General features: G+C 38.6%; 1 protein-coding gene across 1 annotated transcript in view; it reads right to left on the bottom strand.

The window, feature by feature from the left end:
- Nucleotides 1–301: 301 nt before the first annotated feature.
- The window catches only part of Hil (peptidase hillarin), an 84,218-nt gene continuing 67,285 nt past the window's right edge, over nucleotides 302–17,234 (bottom strand). Inside the window, exons 4-12 of the mRNA XM_071589147.1 lie at nucleotides 15,781–15,992; nucleotides 14,897–15,018; nucleotides 14,649–14,758; nucleotides 13,363–13,445; nucleotides 11,521–11,664; nucleotides 7,655–7,933; nucleotides 6,049–6,257; nucleotides 4,773–4,903; nucleotides 302–1,068 (exon numbers count right to left, since the gene is read on the bottom strand). Of these exons, the coding sequence (XP_071445248.1) occupies nucleotides 421–1,068; nucleotides 4,773–4,903; nucleotides 6,049–6,257; nucleotides 7,655–7,933; nucleotides 11,521–11,664; nucleotides 13,363–13,445; nucleotides 14,649–14,758; nucleotides 14,897–15,018; nucleotides 15,781–15,992 (1,938 nt within the window). The 3' untranslated portion in view covers nucleotides 302–420. The remainder of the gene's footprint in view (nucleotides 1,069–4,772; nucleotides 4,904–6,048; nucleotides 6,258–7,654; nucleotides 7,934–11,520; nucleotides 11,665–13,362; nucleotides 13,446–14,648; nucleotides 14,759–14,896; nucleotides 15,019–15,780; nucleotides 15,993–17,234) is intronic.

The following is a 17,234-nucleotide window of genomic DNA, read 5'->3' as shown; positions in this document are numbered from 1 at the left end:
TATGTACACATAAAAATTTTCCTGCTTATGAATTGGGTGCCGATTCAGAGATTTACGCTAGGTATCATAGTGTCAGCTGTTTGAATGCATGTCATTTGAAATCAACTCATGCCCCAAGCACACAACGTGTGTGCGTGAAGTATTTTGGCAACCCAAAGCGTGGAATGTGTTCCGTTGGGTGCTCTCAGAAGGGATAAAGGATGAAATGAAGGGTCATTAGGGTACTCATGCCCCATCCACCCCCTTCTCACCTCAAGAGAATGCCCCCGCTCTCCCCTCTTTCCAAATGAAACCTCCTCTTCTCCCCCCCTCCTTGCCCTGGGGAGTGTGATCAGGGGGTGTTAATGCATTGTGGGGGGGGGGAAGGATGAGGGAAAGGGAGAGAGAGGGATGGAGATGATGTTGTGCTGGTTTGACTAGTTAGTTCTTTTTGGAAGAGTTGATGAGGTATTTGCAGCAGTGTGTCAGGAGGTGCTTCTCGGCTGTCGCCAGTCCCCCGGCCGAGTCACCCACGTCGGCCGCCGACTCCATGCCCTCCGGCATCGCCTCTCTCGTGTATATGTCCAGTCCGTACTGACCCTCCTCCGGGAAGGTCACGTGGAAGGTGACAGTGTCCCCGATTATTTCCGTGTCTCCGTTGTGGTGGTGTGGATCCTCGCTGGTGGAGGATTGTTCGACGGTGTGCGAGACGTAGCGCGAGAGCTTCCTCTCGTCCGCCCCATTCTTGTGGAGGGCGGCGACGAACGCAGCCAGCGGCCTCTTCATGCGGAAGCGGACGTGAAGGGAGCGGCCGGCGAACGCGAGGGCGTCCGGGTGGGAGAGGGGCTCGAGGCCGAAGAGGCGACGTGCCTTGGCCGGGCCCCACTCGCCGCCCGCGCAGTCCGGTAAGGGCACCATGACGGTGGCGAGGGAGACGCACGTGATGCGGAACTTGCACACGCTCTTGAACTTCATTGGCTCGCCGGTGAGGTACTCTCGAGGTGTCACGGCATTGGCGAACACGTCCAGGAGGAATGACCCGCTGCAGGGGGCGTGGACGCGGAAGGCCACGACATCCCCGACCACGGACTGGAGGGCGAAGGAGAGATTGAAAAGGGATGCTGGTCATTGCATGTCGTCATTGATGGCCGGCCACGACTTGTGGCGACCAGTAATATTTAATGGCTATTAGGAGGGAGAAAAATGGATACACAGAGCATTTTGATTGACAATGGGATGTTTTAGACTGTTATATAGAGGGGAGAATGTTAGACAAGAGAGGAAGTAGGAGCAAGAATAGGATAAGAATGTTGGACAGAATAAAGGGAGGAAGGAAGTATATGGAAATGAAGAGGGACTTTGTTGTGGAGTAGGGTGCTGGGTTGTGTTTTGTTGGGAGAGGAATGTATATTTGGTTGTTGATACAGATTTTTAAAACATAGAAACAAAGAAAAAACACTCATATGTAGTTTTGATGTCTCGATGACATGGCCATCATCAGAATGCCGTTATCGGGGTGAGAGCAGAGAGGATATGTGTGGTGGGGTGAGGGAAGGAGAGTTAAGGAACAGATAGGAAACGGACAAGGGGGTGGGAGGGGATATGTGGGTAGCTATTGGATGCATTCAGCGGGCTTTATTTAGTCCAGGAGGTTTAAATGACTGGAATACCCAGATATGCGCCATCTCGCGGGTTCTCACCTCTATTATACTAGCAGATTTGGGAAGGATTTCAATCACCAAAACATAGAAGTAGTCATAGAAAGATTGGTCGTGGGAAGTAGTGTGATTAGAGATGGGATAATTAAGGAAGATAGGAGATCTGGTGGAATAGCAGTGGTTATTCATGCGTAGGGAAAGGGATATGGTGCATTCACTCATGTAGAAGGCAGGGCAGAAGCTACAGGAGAGGTGGTATATAATATTTTTTGAGGTGCAGGTGGTGTCAGGTTGGGAATTGGTTGTAAGGGAGGTGGTAGATCTTAGAAGATGGCAGCATTTGCAGCGTGGGTGGTTGCATGATGCGGACAGGGGCAGAGAAGAGAGGGATGCCCACAGATGGTCTTGTGGACTTGAAGATGTCTCGCAAGTTCAACGGGCGTTTCAACAAAACAGAGGAACAATGTGGGGATAAAAGTGATGTGGACTGGCTGTTATTTATAATTGGGAAGAGTTCATGGATTAAATGTTTAATTTTGTGGGTTCCAGGGAAGAAAGTGGTGATAAGGTTAGGGCATTTTGGGCAGTTTGGTTTGGGGAGAGGAGTCTATTGGCATGACGGTTTGAGAATTTTACTGTTCAGTAGTTTTTCAGGATACCTGTGTTTCCTGAGAGAGTTGTGTTGCTGGTCCATGTTCTGTTGGGAGGGGGTGTTGTTGCGGAGACGGAGGCCACGGACTTAGAGTGAGATAAGGATGGAGCATTTGGTGTGTGATGGGTGGCAGCTCTTGAAATGAAGTTATTTTTGGTTGTTGGTTGGTTTAATGTGGACTGAGGTGTTAAATTTATTGTTCTGTAGGGGATAATGTCGATATCTAGGAAAGTAATATTCAAATCAGATATAGATGAAGTCAAAGATACCCAGAAGTAGGAGTTGAGAGATGAAATGTAAGAGGATAAAGTTTTGTGTCTGTGGGACTAAAGGAGGAAAATGGCATCAATATAGCGGGCCCAGAAGAGTTGTTTAAGGGTTTGTTGTTTGGAGAAAGGTATGTTCAAGTTTACCCATTAAAAGATAGGCATATGCGGGAGCCCATTGCAGTGCCTTTTGTTTGTAAATATATTTTATTGTTAAATTTGAATGCATTTTTGGCGAGGGCGAGTTGGGTGAGTGCGATGTGGAAATCTGTGGACGGGGTGTGTGGTGTGGCTCATAGGGAGAGGTAATATTTCATTGATTCTAGGCCTTTTTGTGGGGAAAGGAGGTGTAGAGGGATGTAACGTCTATTGTGGCCATGAGAATGCTCATGTTTTGAGGAACTAGGATTGAGTGCAAACGTTCCAGAAAGTGGCATGAATATTTGATTTAAGAAGGGAGTGAAGTGACTATGTGTTGAAGGTGCTGGTCTATTAATGCGGAGATTTGTTCAGTGGGTGAGTTGATGCTGGAGATGATGGGGTGTCCGGGGTTATTGGTTTTTTGAATTTTGGGTAGCAAATAGACATGGGGGGGGTCTTAGGATTAGATGGAGAAAGAATGGATATACTACCTTGATCAAAAAGTTCCCGGAATAACCACCGTGTGGCGCTCCCATCGTTCCGATTTGAGTTCTGTTTTTTTTGTTAAATTGGTACATCTGTTGTTGATATTCCCTTTAAATCTTAGTGTCATAACTTGACATTTGCAAAAGTTACGTAGCCAAGAGTACATCTATCTCTGTGTGTGTTGGCGATTTTTTACAATTTCAGAAATGGATTTAAATTTGCAACAACGAACTTGTATTAAATTTTGCGTAAAAAACGGATTTAGTGGCGCACGGACGTTGGAAATGTTGGAAAAGTGTTTCGGCAACGATTCTCTAAAAAAAACGGTCGTTTACCAGTGGCACGAGCGGTTCAGAAGTGGTCGTGAGTCAATCGAAGATGATGAACGCAGTGGCAGACCATCGACATCGAAAGTCGGTGAAAAAATTGATAAAGTAAAAGAAATGTTGGTCAATAACCACAAATTAACCATCAGAGAAATAGCGGAGGACTTGAACATTGCCTATGGATCCGCCCAAGACATTGTGGTTAATGATTTGGGTTTCCGTCGTGTAGCAGCAAAGTACCTCAATTTCATGCAAAAAAGAGACCGTGTTGACGTCGCAAAAGACATGATTTGCGAGGCTGAATCCGATCCCACATTCATCAAAAGGATCATTACTGGAGACGAGACGTGGATTTATGAGTACGACACGCAATCCAGACATCAGGCAAGTGAATGGCGTTCACCAAATGAGCCGAGACCAAAAAAACCACGTCGTTTTCAGTCAAAAAAGAAGGCAATGCTGACGGTTTTCATGGATTACAACGGTGTAGTGCATCATGAATTTTTGCCAGAAGGTCAGACAGTAAACAAAGAGTATTATTTGGGCGTTATGAGACGTTTGCGTGAAGCAATTCGCCGAAAGAGACCAGAAATGTGGGCAGAAAACTCGTGGATTTTGCACCATGATAACGCACCGTCGCACAGTGCTATCATTATTCGTAATTTTTTGACGAAAAATGCAACAAATACCATCCAACAGCCACCGAATTCACCTGATTTGGCTCCCTGTGACTTCTTTCTGTTCAATCGAGTTAAAAAACCATTACGGGGAACGCGTTTTAGCAGCCGAGAGGAAGTAATGGAAAAATCGCAGGAAGCACTGATGGACATACCGAAAACCGAATATAAAAAATGTTTCGAGGATTGGATCAAGCGCTGGCATAAGTGTGTTGCAGTCGATGGGGATTACTTTGAAGGGGACAATATAGATTTAGATGAATAAACTTGTATTTTTAATTTTCTGAATAAATTCCGGGAAATTTTTGATCAATGTAGTATCTTTGGATGAGAAACCTTCTTTGCGACCAAAATTGATTAGAAAAGAGAGAATTTCTTTCGGATATGAAAGGTTAGAATGGGCATAGCAAGAAAGGTCGTTTAGTTGGCGTAATGCCTAGGCATCATAGTCTTCTTGTTTAGCATGACAACGGATGACCCTTTGTCTGCCATCGTGATTATTATATTTTTGTTTGACGCTAACCATCTGTGAGACCATGTCATCAAAACTACATATGTGAGTGTCCTTTTATGGGCAGTTTCTTTACCTGCATGACAAAGCGCTTCAGACTGACTCCATCGTATGTGTCTGACTCTGAGTCACATGACTTGAGGTTGTAATGGAAGATGAGGCTGGACTGCATGTGTGGTGGCATGGCTATCCTGATGGTTGCCGCTCCTTTTAATCATAGAAAGAAAATGACATCAGTTGAGAATCAATGACTGAAATTTTTCACACCATAACATTAATGAATTTACAGGTGCATCAAAATAAAACTTCTAACCAGTCTATAACAATTGGTGCAACTTGTATGAAGACTGCATCTCTGCTGTTTTATGTAAGTAACTGGAAGAACTCTCATATTCAGAGTTTTTACCCTGCTTTCAGAAGTCCTAGAATTAACTCACGTCATCAATGAGCGTGTACCCACCTCCTATCAATCTTAAGTGATATCTGAACTCAGCTCCTGGCTCTGGGCCTCATCCCTATAATTATCTATAGTTACACATTGTATTGATGTGCATTTTCAAAATAATGCTAAATGCAAATTTTCTGGCCAGACTTATAGGGACTAGCTATTTTAATAATTCTGCCCATCTTGCTGATCTCTCTCACTTAAGAAATCAAGGGAAGTCTGTAGAATATCAAATTTTATTTCAATATTATTTATTTAGTTTTACTTCATGCAAGGAACATGATGATTGATGGTTGACCTGGAAATCAATGGTCCATCCAATATTGTATTGAAGAATCCATAACAATCATAATTAATTTATTAGTCAAGCTACATAATGTGGAATGGGTCTTGTCAAAATTATTACAAAATACACACAGTAATGTAAAAAAATTATAGCTACACATGTAGTTTACCTGTTGCAAGAAGTTTATTAGGGTATCATCAGCTTCTTTCATATCTAAAGACACCTCACATGTTATACAAAATTAATTCATGCGGAGAATTATATTTGCAATTATGAAATGTATACATGTATATCTACATACAATTACATCTATGCCATTCACTTATATAGCCATAACATTCATTTAAAAAATTAAACCTGCTAAGCAGAGTCTGAAATATTCTTCCAAATCATAGAAAGGGTTGAATCTTGACCAATTTCTTGTAATCCTAATAAAATTGAATTTATTTGTTAAATCTAGTGATATCAAGGCAATCAGCTTACTTTGGAAGTATTTTGTCAGGTAATTACTTCAAATCTTTAAATTTATTACTGGAATGAATTCATTCTTTATGTGGAAAGAATAATTAGATGAAAGAATGTTGTAAACTTGTTGACATCTACATGCATGATGCAGCTCACCTGTGGAATCGGTGCTCATGACAGCTTTGGTGTTGTTGTCAGGGAAGTAGAGGCCATATCTGAAGAAGAGGGAGCGTACGAAAGGCAGGTCCTCGAATTCTGTCAGGGTAATGGGCTGCTTCAGGAGTTGCCATTCAGACTGCAAGGGGTAGAACTCGTAGATGAATTCTCTCGGGTCTGTCAGGAAGTAGTGATCATCGTATTCATATCTGCAAAGAATTAAGAATAAAAACAAGATTAGTTCCATGAACTGTATTGATCATGATACCTCTGAGTCTCTTGATTCAGACTCTCTTTATTCCAAATTCTCCCTTGTTTTAATGTCATCTACTTATTATATTCATTTTCCTCCATAAATAATGAAATAAGATTAAAAATTTATGGTGAGATAGTGAAGTTTCTTCACTTTTAAAGCACAATAAATGAAAATTTAGAGTAGAAACATGTTGAATTGCTTAGTGTTGCATCTATCTCTAATAATAATTCTAGCAAGCCGTTGATGGTGTTTAGCTTTCATCTAAATCAAATCAACCGTTAAATAATGGCCCAGGAATCCACCCTTAGCATCATATTTAGTTTAATATTTATAATTCCTAAAACCTTTTCCTCTGCAGGCATAAGGAAGACTATGCCATTTTTCCTTTTGGGAATATTGAAAGTTGATCTCATTCATTGCTATTTATCATTATAATTTATGCATAGGCTTAATCTTTGCTTGCCAGTATTGCTAAGACAAACATGGAATTTTTCTGAATCCTTATTTTAGCACACAAATATCTGAACAAACTTGAGAAATGTTTTCCTAATTTTTGGCTGAAATAGCATTTTTGACTGAAATTTCAAGCACAGTTTCAACATATCAAAATATTCTTGATGATTGTGTCAAAATTATAGCCATTTTAATGATCCAAATTGAATACTCCAAAATTATCATTTTTGGTTGGTAATTTCGAGAGTGATGTGAATTTTTTCTTCTTGAGCTTTTAGAAACCAGCACAAACCACTATCGAGGAGTTGTGGTATGTAGTTAACTTTATGGAAAACTGATATGATGAATGTAATTTTATAATGATTTAGGAACTCATGTATAAACATAGATGTATATTCATAATGAAAGAAAAGGTATGCCAAATGATGCAAATGCATCCTCGGGTAAAATGAGTCACCTATTGAGTAAAAGAATATTTTTTTTCCTTTGTTTGATGGAATTACCTAGCAATGGCATGAAGCTAGAAGAGGGTTTGTCGAAAAAAAAGTCATTCAAACCTTTAATCATACTTATGTTAATATTAACTGTGCTGTTTATTGAATTGTTATTAAGATTCATTGATACATTTTTAAAGCCTAATTCTAAGAGAGGAGAATTGTTCCATTCCCATTTACCTGATTCATAAGCCATGGAAGGGGGTGTTAGTCCTTTGTTCCTTCACCCATTGACATCCATTACTTTCTGGCTTGTAGTATAGCTATTTACCTATGCATTTCATCCCACATATGAGGGTAACCAAAATTCACATTCAAGTGAAATAAACGTTTGTTTTGGAGATCTCCCAACCAGCCTTCAAAATGAAACGGTGATATTATACCAATTAACTCTCTTGCTCACCTCAGGCTGTCGGATTTTCCTTTTCCCGTTGGGCTATTTCCAGTTGAAGGGCTTGACGTCATGGCTGGTGTTGGGCTGTTGGTTGAGCCCTGCTTTGGAGCATCCTTAGCGTTGACGAGGTGTCGTGCTCCCCAATTGCACTGCACAAATCTCCAGGCACCGGCCACATACACTGCATTCCATGAATTCCTAAATCGATTGTCCTCGAACCGGACTCCAGGCTGGTAGCCTGCTGACTTGGAGTAACCTTTGATGACTACACAGTGGAGTCCCGCATAACTGTACACATGAAAAGGAAAATTTGTAAGTTATGAATCTTAGTTGGATGAAGAATTTTTTCAGGAGTGTCTATCCATATGGTCGGAACACAATTTATCGCTAGGTTTGTTGGTGTAGAGTGAATTTCCAGTCTGTTTCATGTAGAGTCAGACTTATGAGGAAATTCTCACTACCACAGTGACCATACCAGAACCCAGTCAAACTTAAGCATCATATACAATCTGACTAAAGCCTTAAGCCCAGGGCCAAAGTAAATGGGGCTAAGCCGAAATAATAAATTACCTCAGAAATACAAAGACATAAGAGTTGAAACACAATGGAGAAAACAAATAAAAATATATATGCATGTTCACACACACACATATATATATATACACCCACACACACTTGCTGTAATGATGTTTCTCAGAAAGGAATATTTTATTTGTTTTTACATTGTATTACCACTCTTATTTATACATATATATATATATATATATATATATTTATATATATATATATATATATGTATATATATGTATATATATATATATATATATATATATATATATATATTTATATTTATATATTTATATATATATGTATATATATATATGTATATATATATATATATATATATATATATTTATATATATATATGTATATATATATGTATATATATATATATATATATATATTTATATATATATATATGTATATATATATATGTATATATATATATATATATATATATATATATATATATATATATATATATATATATATATATATATATATATATGATGGAGGAGCAAGATAGTGCTAGCGAGCAAAAACTCAGAGAAATGCATACAAATGAAACTCACATGTATTCTGAAATTTAGGTGGCCAAACCTCCTTTCTCAAGGGAAAAGAACTCAATTCAAGTTCCTTAATCTTAGTTAATCTATAGTTCCTAAGTTAACCTAAAGCAGGAAAAAGGCTTTCAATGGGAGAAGGGAATTGATGACAGGGACATTCAGTAAGGATGTTAAGAAAAGATTAATGAAAATATTGAAATGGAGTGTGGTTTTTATGGTGCGGGAACATATTTGTTGAAGCAAGGTGATATGTGTAGATGTGAGGAAGAAATTTGGGTGCGGAGAATGATGTTACGTATTTAAAAGTCAAGTTGTAATTATGTCCTTGAAAATATTTTTCCCATAAACACCCTTTAAATTAAAATAAATAGTTGAACTGTTTAATGTTTGATGAAGTTTGCATCACCTCCTCTTTTATCTATATCTCTAGGGAACCTTGATCTGCTGCTGACTTATGATAATTTTAAAATAATATGCAGAGCGATTTTTATAATACCACAGGCTATACTACCTTGATCAAAAAGTTCCTGGAATAACCACCGTGTGGCGCTCCCATCGTTCCGATTTGAGTTCTGTTTTTTTTGTTAAATTGGTACATCTGTTGTTGATATTCCCTTTAAATCTTAGTGTCATAACTTGACATTTGCAAAAGTTACGTAGCCAAGAGTACATCTATCTCTGTGTGTGTTGGCGGTTTTTTACAATTGCAGAAATGGATTTAAATTTGCAACAACGAACTTGTATTAAATTTTGCGTAAAAAACGGATTTAGTGGCGCACGGACGTTGGAAATGTTGGAAAAGTGTTTCGGCAACGATTCTCTAAAAAAAACGGTCGTTTACCAGTGGCACGAGCGGTTCAGAAGTGGTCGTGAGTCAATCGAAGATGATGAACGCAGTGGCAGACCATCGACATCGAAAGTCGGTGAAAAAATTGATAAAGTAAAAGAAATGTTGGTCAATAACCGCAAATTAACCATCAGAGAAATAGCGGAGGACTTGAACATTGCCTATGGATCCGCCCAAGACATTGTGGTTAATGATTTGGGTTTCCGTCGTGTAGCAGCAAAGTTGGTTCCAAAAGACCTCAATTTCATGCAAAAAAGAGACCGTGTTGACGTCGCAAAAGACATGATTTGCGAGGCTGAATCCGATCCCACATTCATCAAAAGGATCATTACTGGAGACGAGACGTGGGTTTAAGAGTACGACACGCAATCCAGACATCAGGCAAGTGAATGGCGTTCACCAAATGAGCCGAGACCAAAAAAACCACGTCGTTTTCAGTCAAAAAAGAAGGCAATGCTGACGGTTTTCATGGATTACAACGGTGTAGTGCATCATGAATTTTTGCCAGAAGGCCAGACAATAAACAAAGAGTATTATTTGGGCGTTATGAGACGTTTGCGTGAAGCAATTCGCCGAAAGAGACCAGAAATGTGGGCAGAAAACTCGTGGATTTTGCACCATGATAACGCACCGTCGCACAGTGCTATCATTATTCGTAATTTTTTGACGAAAAATGCAACAAATACCATCCAACAGCCACCGAATTCACCTGATTTGGCTCCCTGTGACTTCTTTCTGTTCAATCGAGTTAAAAAACCATTACGGGGAACGCGTTTTAGCAGCCGAGAGGAAGTAATGGAAAAATCGCAGGAAGCACTGATGGACATACCGAAAACCGAATATAAAAAATGTTTCGAGGATTGGATCAAGCGCTGGCATAAGTGTGTTGCAGTCGATGGGGATTACTTTGAAGGGGACAATATAGATTTAGATGAATAAACTTGTATTTTTAATTTTCTGAATAAATTCCGGGAACTTTTTGATCAAGGTAGTATTCTATGTTTTATGCATAGTGATGAATTTATGTAACAATCATACAGAGATCCATGAGGACCCTTCAATACTGACAGTTTTAAAGTCAATAGACTTAATCACTCCCTTGTACTCTTAATAATCCAAAGAGTGTGACGTCAAATGCATCAAAGCTAGCATCATCTACAGCATAACAGTCCCACTGGTACAGTTCCAAAACTTTAAGACCCATTGTCAGATGGCTACAGGTAAAACAATCAAAGATGGAAACATCTAATATTACACCTGCAATTGTCAATGCAGCAGTAATAACAAAGCAAAATGTTAGTACCTGAAACTCATGCACGACGTATTGGAAACTCTTTAATGTTCAAATGCTTTTCATGCTAATGGCAACTCCTATTGTGACTGAAATGTACGTCAAAAAAGTTCTTCAATAGAGTTGCTTAGAAATGGACACATGAAAAGGAAAATTTGTAGGTTATGAATCTTAGTTGGATTAGGGTGGACTAGAATTATTTGGTTGCTGACTGGAAGGTTACAAGATAAACATCTGGAGGATGATGTCGCCTTTAGAGAACTTCTTTTTATATTCAGTTGTGTGATTTCCTGATTGCTAGAACTTGTGGGGAGCTGAACGGTTACACAGGGAAAGGAATATATTTTACGATATATTACCCCAAGTATGAGGATTTCACATGCGGTGTAGGTCGGAGTCTGGGGCAAGTAAGAGACATTTTTATCTGCTAATTTTTTCCCCTATAACTCTACATGTCCATCACTTCCAATTTTCTTTTCTCAGATGATAATAACGTGCATACACATAAATAGCAAGCAATATGCTTATGATAAGTTTCAGTGAACCTCTCCCAAATGAATAGACTAGTATGACATAGCAGCCGTTTCCATGAAGCCAGTTTTTTCCATACCTGCATAAGCGCTTGAAAAGTACATGGTAGCTCTCTGTTCCATGCTTAATTCCTCTCAGGAGACCCATAGGTGTGTCCCCTCTAAGATTGTCATCAAACTGCATTGTGTTGAGATTTTTGACCGTGATCCATCTGAATATAGTCCTGTCAAAAGAAAAAAAATACATTAGATCAGAAAATATCAGCAAGTTATGTTTATTTCAATTTCTGTAAGTGTGGGAACAGATTGAGATAGGATGCAAGCAAGATGCTATCTTTTGATTGAAGTTGACATATTTCTCCTCAGTTAGTTGACCTTGTTGGCTGTCCAAGCAGTTGTATATTAATCATGTGGGTACTTTTGAAAAGTTTGAATTTGAGCAAAATGGGAACCATGTCTAAATCTGCTCAAGATTAACCAAGTGATATTGATATTAGCAATGTAAATGGGTGAATCAGGACATCTGAAAATAGTTCATTAATTGCAGGGAACACAATAATATTTTACTATTCTGATTATTATTTTAATTCAGAGCCGTTCACAAGGGTCACCGTTTTCACAAATATACCAGAGTGATTGAGTGTGGGATTTTCAATTTCCCCTCAGTTGTCCCTTTGTTTTAAGTTATCCCCCAAAACAACCCAGTTCCAAATCAAGTTACGACCTTGTTTATTTTATTTTTCCATAATTTAATTCATTGGAAAAAATAGTTTTGATTTTTGCGGTACAGTCAAATCTCGTTACTATGCCACCTGTCGGGACCAAGCAAGAGTGGCATAGTAACGAGGGTTTTTAAAAACGGCTTTATTTTTTCAAGTTTCCCTTCGGTACAAAGCTCTCAAGGATCGTCAGCTGACGCATCTTCTTTCGGCGGATCTCGTTGTCTAACCGATCGCACGCTTGCATCACACCGGGTTTCCCGCTTCTCTGTTGCATGAACTTCCGGACGGTGCTCCAAGCACGCTGGGCTTCCTCGAACAGAACAATTTCCTCCTCGACAGTTATCTTGTCATCTTCACTTTCCACCGGTTCTGTACTGCACAGCATCTCCTCCGCAGTCTCCTCCAGCGTGAAAGACCCGACAATTGCGAGGCGCTTGTCGACTTCAAGAAAGTCAGACAGCTCGATCTCCCCATTCTCGTGCATCTTTTCCTCAACTGGCAGAGCTTTCCAGATCTCGAGCAGCTCCGCATCCTCTGGCTCAGTTTGGATCTCCTCTTCGATGAACTTGGCCTTCGCGAAACAATTCCCGATCGTCGACTTGCTGACATGCTCCCAAGCATACTGAGTGATGTGTAGAGCGTCAAGCAACGTGAACTTGAGCTCCTTTCCCTCGTCCATGACTTCAAGCCGGCGGCATAGCAGGAGCTTCTTGTAGTGGCAATTGTGGTTCGCTATGATTCCTTTATCCATTGGTTGCGAATTGGCTGTTGTGTTGAGTGGGAAGAAGACCAGTTGGATGTTATTCAGCTGGAGTTCGGGAGGGTGGCCAGAGAAGTTATCGAGACAGACCAGCACTCTGCGTCCCTGCTGGCCGAGTCGTCCGCCCCATACATGCAACATCTCCTCGAAAAGCTCCACATAAAAGTGGCATAGTAGCAAGAGTAGGGGGTGGCATAGTAAATTTATTTTGCATTGAATTTTGTCGGGACCGAGCAAAAGTGGTATAATAGCGAGAGTGGCATAGTAACGAGATTTGACTGTATGATAAAAATTTATTGTCAGCATTTTGTGAAGGTTATTGATCATCCTTTATGATTGGAAAAGTTGCGATGATTTTTTTTGGGTCGTTACTTAACTTGCTGTGACTTTTGGGTGATCTGGCTGTTGTTAGGGATTATATTTCCACTCTTTCTTCTTACCTTGCCTTTTCAACGTCTGAACCACACCTGCCGACAAGCTGCCTCACCAGATCAGTGAAAGTTTTCTGGTCTTCTTTGGCCACCTAAAAATCACATGTTTACTTTATTATTTGTACTGTATGTACTTGCTCATACTTTTCAATTATTCCACAAAACTGTGGAATTACATAGAGGTCAAATATATTACATTTTTATCAATCTCCAAAAATTTTGTTTACATGCATATTTTATGTATGAGGCATGTTTCTAATTACATTTGAGATGCATATTATATACATGTAACATATTTTTAGCCATATTCACATTAACTTCAATGAAATGAAACATTTCACATGGCCCAATAAAAGATATAGGCATGATAATATTAACTTTCAGGCATATGGCTGCTACAATGAATGAAGAATAATTATTCAATGATTCTCTTGTACAATAATAATAATAATAACAATGCCTTTACTTATGTTTTGACTGCCATATTAATGTTTTCATTTTTACCAATTGACTTACATTTGTATTTGACTTGTATGCATTATTCATTCACTAATCTTAGATTTAGCTAATATGGATGCATTATTATGTTTATTTCTTCCTAGTACATATTAACCATGGACATTATGGATAATTTAGTGTAACAATTTAGGCCTCACAAAAGGTCTGTAAAAGCAATGTTGAATGGTTCTATCAGGACTCCAGGAGAACCACTACTCTTTTAGGGAACTGCCATGGATAAACATCCTTCATTGTTCCTTACTTGTAAAAAAAGAATCCATGTTTGTTTTTATTCCATTCCACTGTCACTTGATGCTCCATGGAAGGGAGAATCTGCACCCAACAAATCAACCACTCAAATTGATTCAAAGAGAGGACCTCACATACCACGGTCCAACTTCTTCAAGAAAAATTGCCGATCAGCATAATTCTCTGTTGTGACTGCTTTTAAACTTGAACTTGAGAAGCCACTGCTCCTCAAGTGTTTCTACCGAGTGGGTGAATTCTTGCATGAGTAATCATGATTAGACTGATGTCCCTTGTGTAACAGTGAGTTCTGCATAGAAATGTTTTTCATCTATTCTCTCTTGATTCTCGTTGATTAATGTTCTGTGTCATGTGCTTGATTAACAGGACAGTGAAAGCTTTTATTTTTATTATAACTATTATATATGCGGTGCAGTTATTTCATGTGAGAATAGGGTCCCACTTTACTATTAGTTGGCAATAATGATAGCCATGGTTTGATGAGTGTCCCACCCCGGGTACGAGAAGGCAGACACCCTAGCAAGACTCACCGAGATGGCAATCTGGTCAACTTGCGCGAACTCAATAGGGTGGTGGTAGAGGTGTGCCTTGGGGATGGGAGGGGGCATGGGTGCAGGCGGCTGCGATGGGTACGGCTCGAGTAGAATGGCCGTTTCCTCTGCGCTCATGATTCCCTCCTCGGGTGACCCGATTCGCCCTCCTCCTCCCCCTCCACCCTTTACACCTCTCCCACCACCCCCCCTCGACCCCCTCATGCCCCCGTGCCCAAAGTCGTCATCTTCGTCGTCCAGTTCATCGTCAAGGTAAAGGGATTCTGCCCTCATGTACTCGCTTCGCTTCTCGTTGATGAGGTCCAACATCTCTCGGCTCTGCTTCTCAACGAGGGCAGCTGTTGCAGCTCTGGAAGGTTCAATTTCATGCTCTCGTTAAGAAAAAGTTTATCTTCAATTGTAAATGGCTCTGGGAAGCATGTTTTGGATAAATGAATACTTTAAAGTAATCCCATTTAATATATTGGAGAGGAAAATGGAATGGTAAATATATATATATATATATATATATATATATATATATATATATATATATATATATATATATATATATATATAAATATATAATACAAATTTGATCAGACATAAGTAGATAGGATTTTATTGTAACAGGCCATAATCTTACGCTTTATAGAAATAGGCCATTGTACATCAGTTTCCAAAATTTACCTTCAGCTATTAAAAATGTAAATGTGCTTTCTAATTTTAAATCGAAATAAAAAAGTATTTCCAAGATAATTGATTTTATACAATTGATGAATTTCTGAAGCCGTAATGTGTCACTATATTTCTGGAAAACTAATATTGTATCTACTGTCCTCTTGTATTTTGATGGGTCTTATACATTTATTTTAATATCTTCAGAACCAATAAAGCTATTATTATCATTATTAGTCATTTCCCCACTCTTTGAAAATGTAAGAGGTTTCCCCTATTAAGAAAAAGGCCATGAATTGCATGTGTAGAAGACTCCTCAAGAAAGCCCAGTGCTGAGATCTGGCATTGGAAATTTTGATGTGGAAGACCCCTTAGCATGTCCGAGTACTGGGATATGACAAGAATTGGAGTTAATCTTAGTGTAGATGCAGAGAAAGAAGTGACAGGCAGTTACCTTTCATGTTCGAGCAATTTTCTCGTGATTGATTCCTTCTTCCTATCCCTCCTGAGTGTCATGTTCTTCTCAAGGTCTTCCCTTTCTTGCTGTAGCCTCAGTGAGATTTCTTCGTCTCCTGTTCCCCTCTTCTTCTTCCTTCCCCCACCAATGGCCGTCATCTCCCTCTCGAAACGGGAGGAAAGACGCTCAAGCTCCTTCTCCCATTCTTCCTGCATGTGTCAGAAATATTTTGGAAAAATTAGAAATTATCATTAATATCAGTTCCATTCTGAACTTTTCTGGAAGGTGGGAGACTTGAATTGCCTTTAATATTCAAAGAGACTGAATAGAGAAAAAAACTGGTTGGATAGATTGGGATATTAGTGAAACTTATAAAAGAGTAATTATCCTTGCTTTTAAGTTTTTTGGTTGTCGGCTTAAATGCCTTATGGAATATTCACTTCTTTCTACTCTAATTCAGCTGTTTTTGTTAAAAATATTATTTTTAAATCCCTCTGACTGTTGCAGGATAATATATAAACTGTAAATGTTTAAATCTCTTCTTTAAAGTGAAAATTGGATTCACCCCATGTGACAAAAAGTCTCATTTGTGATTTGAGATCCTTGAATATATTCTCAAGTACAATATTCCCAACGATTACTCATCATCTTAATTGGTGTTTCCTCCAATAGTTTTCTTTGAAACACAAAAATAACCCTTAGATCAGCTAAAATAATTGAATTCCATTGAAACAGGAGTGTTGATCAGTGGCTAATTGACAACACTGTTCAACCTACATTTGTTCCACGTTCAAAGGGTTATGATAATATATTTGCTGATACACAAGCATAATATGAGTCTTAAGTATTTTCACATACTAATATATATTCTAATTAATGTGCATACATATATATATATAATATATATACACACACATATATATATATATAGAAATAATATATATATACACATATATATATGTATTATATATATATATATATATATATATATATATATATATATATATATATATATATATATATATAAATACACACATTTGTATGTATGATAATTATTATTCACCTCCGTAATTAATACATTTTATGGAGTCCATCCATTATCAGAGGATATAATTTCAGAATACTTCGGAAAAGGCTTACTTAAAAAATGAAAATTTGTCATAATTAAGACCATATGCTTACACGTAGATATTTTTACTCTTTATAATTGAGCCACCGAATAAAAGTCAATCCTATGTAATTGAATCAGGCTTTAACATTAATAAAATAGTACAAAAATAATTGTATTTGCAAAGAGTTCATTTTGAATATATTAAATGAAGAACTACTTCTGAGTCATGGTGAAACTCAAGTTGGCACTTAGATTATGGTACTTAACTTAATATTACATTGAATTTCACAGATGCAGTTCAATATGCTGTTGGGGCTAGGTCTACAAATTATCTAGGTAC

The sequence above is a fragment of the Hetaerina americana genome, unplaced genomic scaffold (assembly GCF_022747635.1).
Source record: "Hetaerina americana unplaced genomic scaffold, ioHetAmer1.1.p SCAF_33, whole genome shotgun sequence".
NCBI lineage: Eukaryota > Metazoa > Arthropoda > Insecta > Odonata > Calopterygidae > Hetaerina > Hetaerina americana.
Note: the sequence above shows the minus strand (reverse complement) of the source record. Positions and strands in the feature narration are given on the sequence as shown.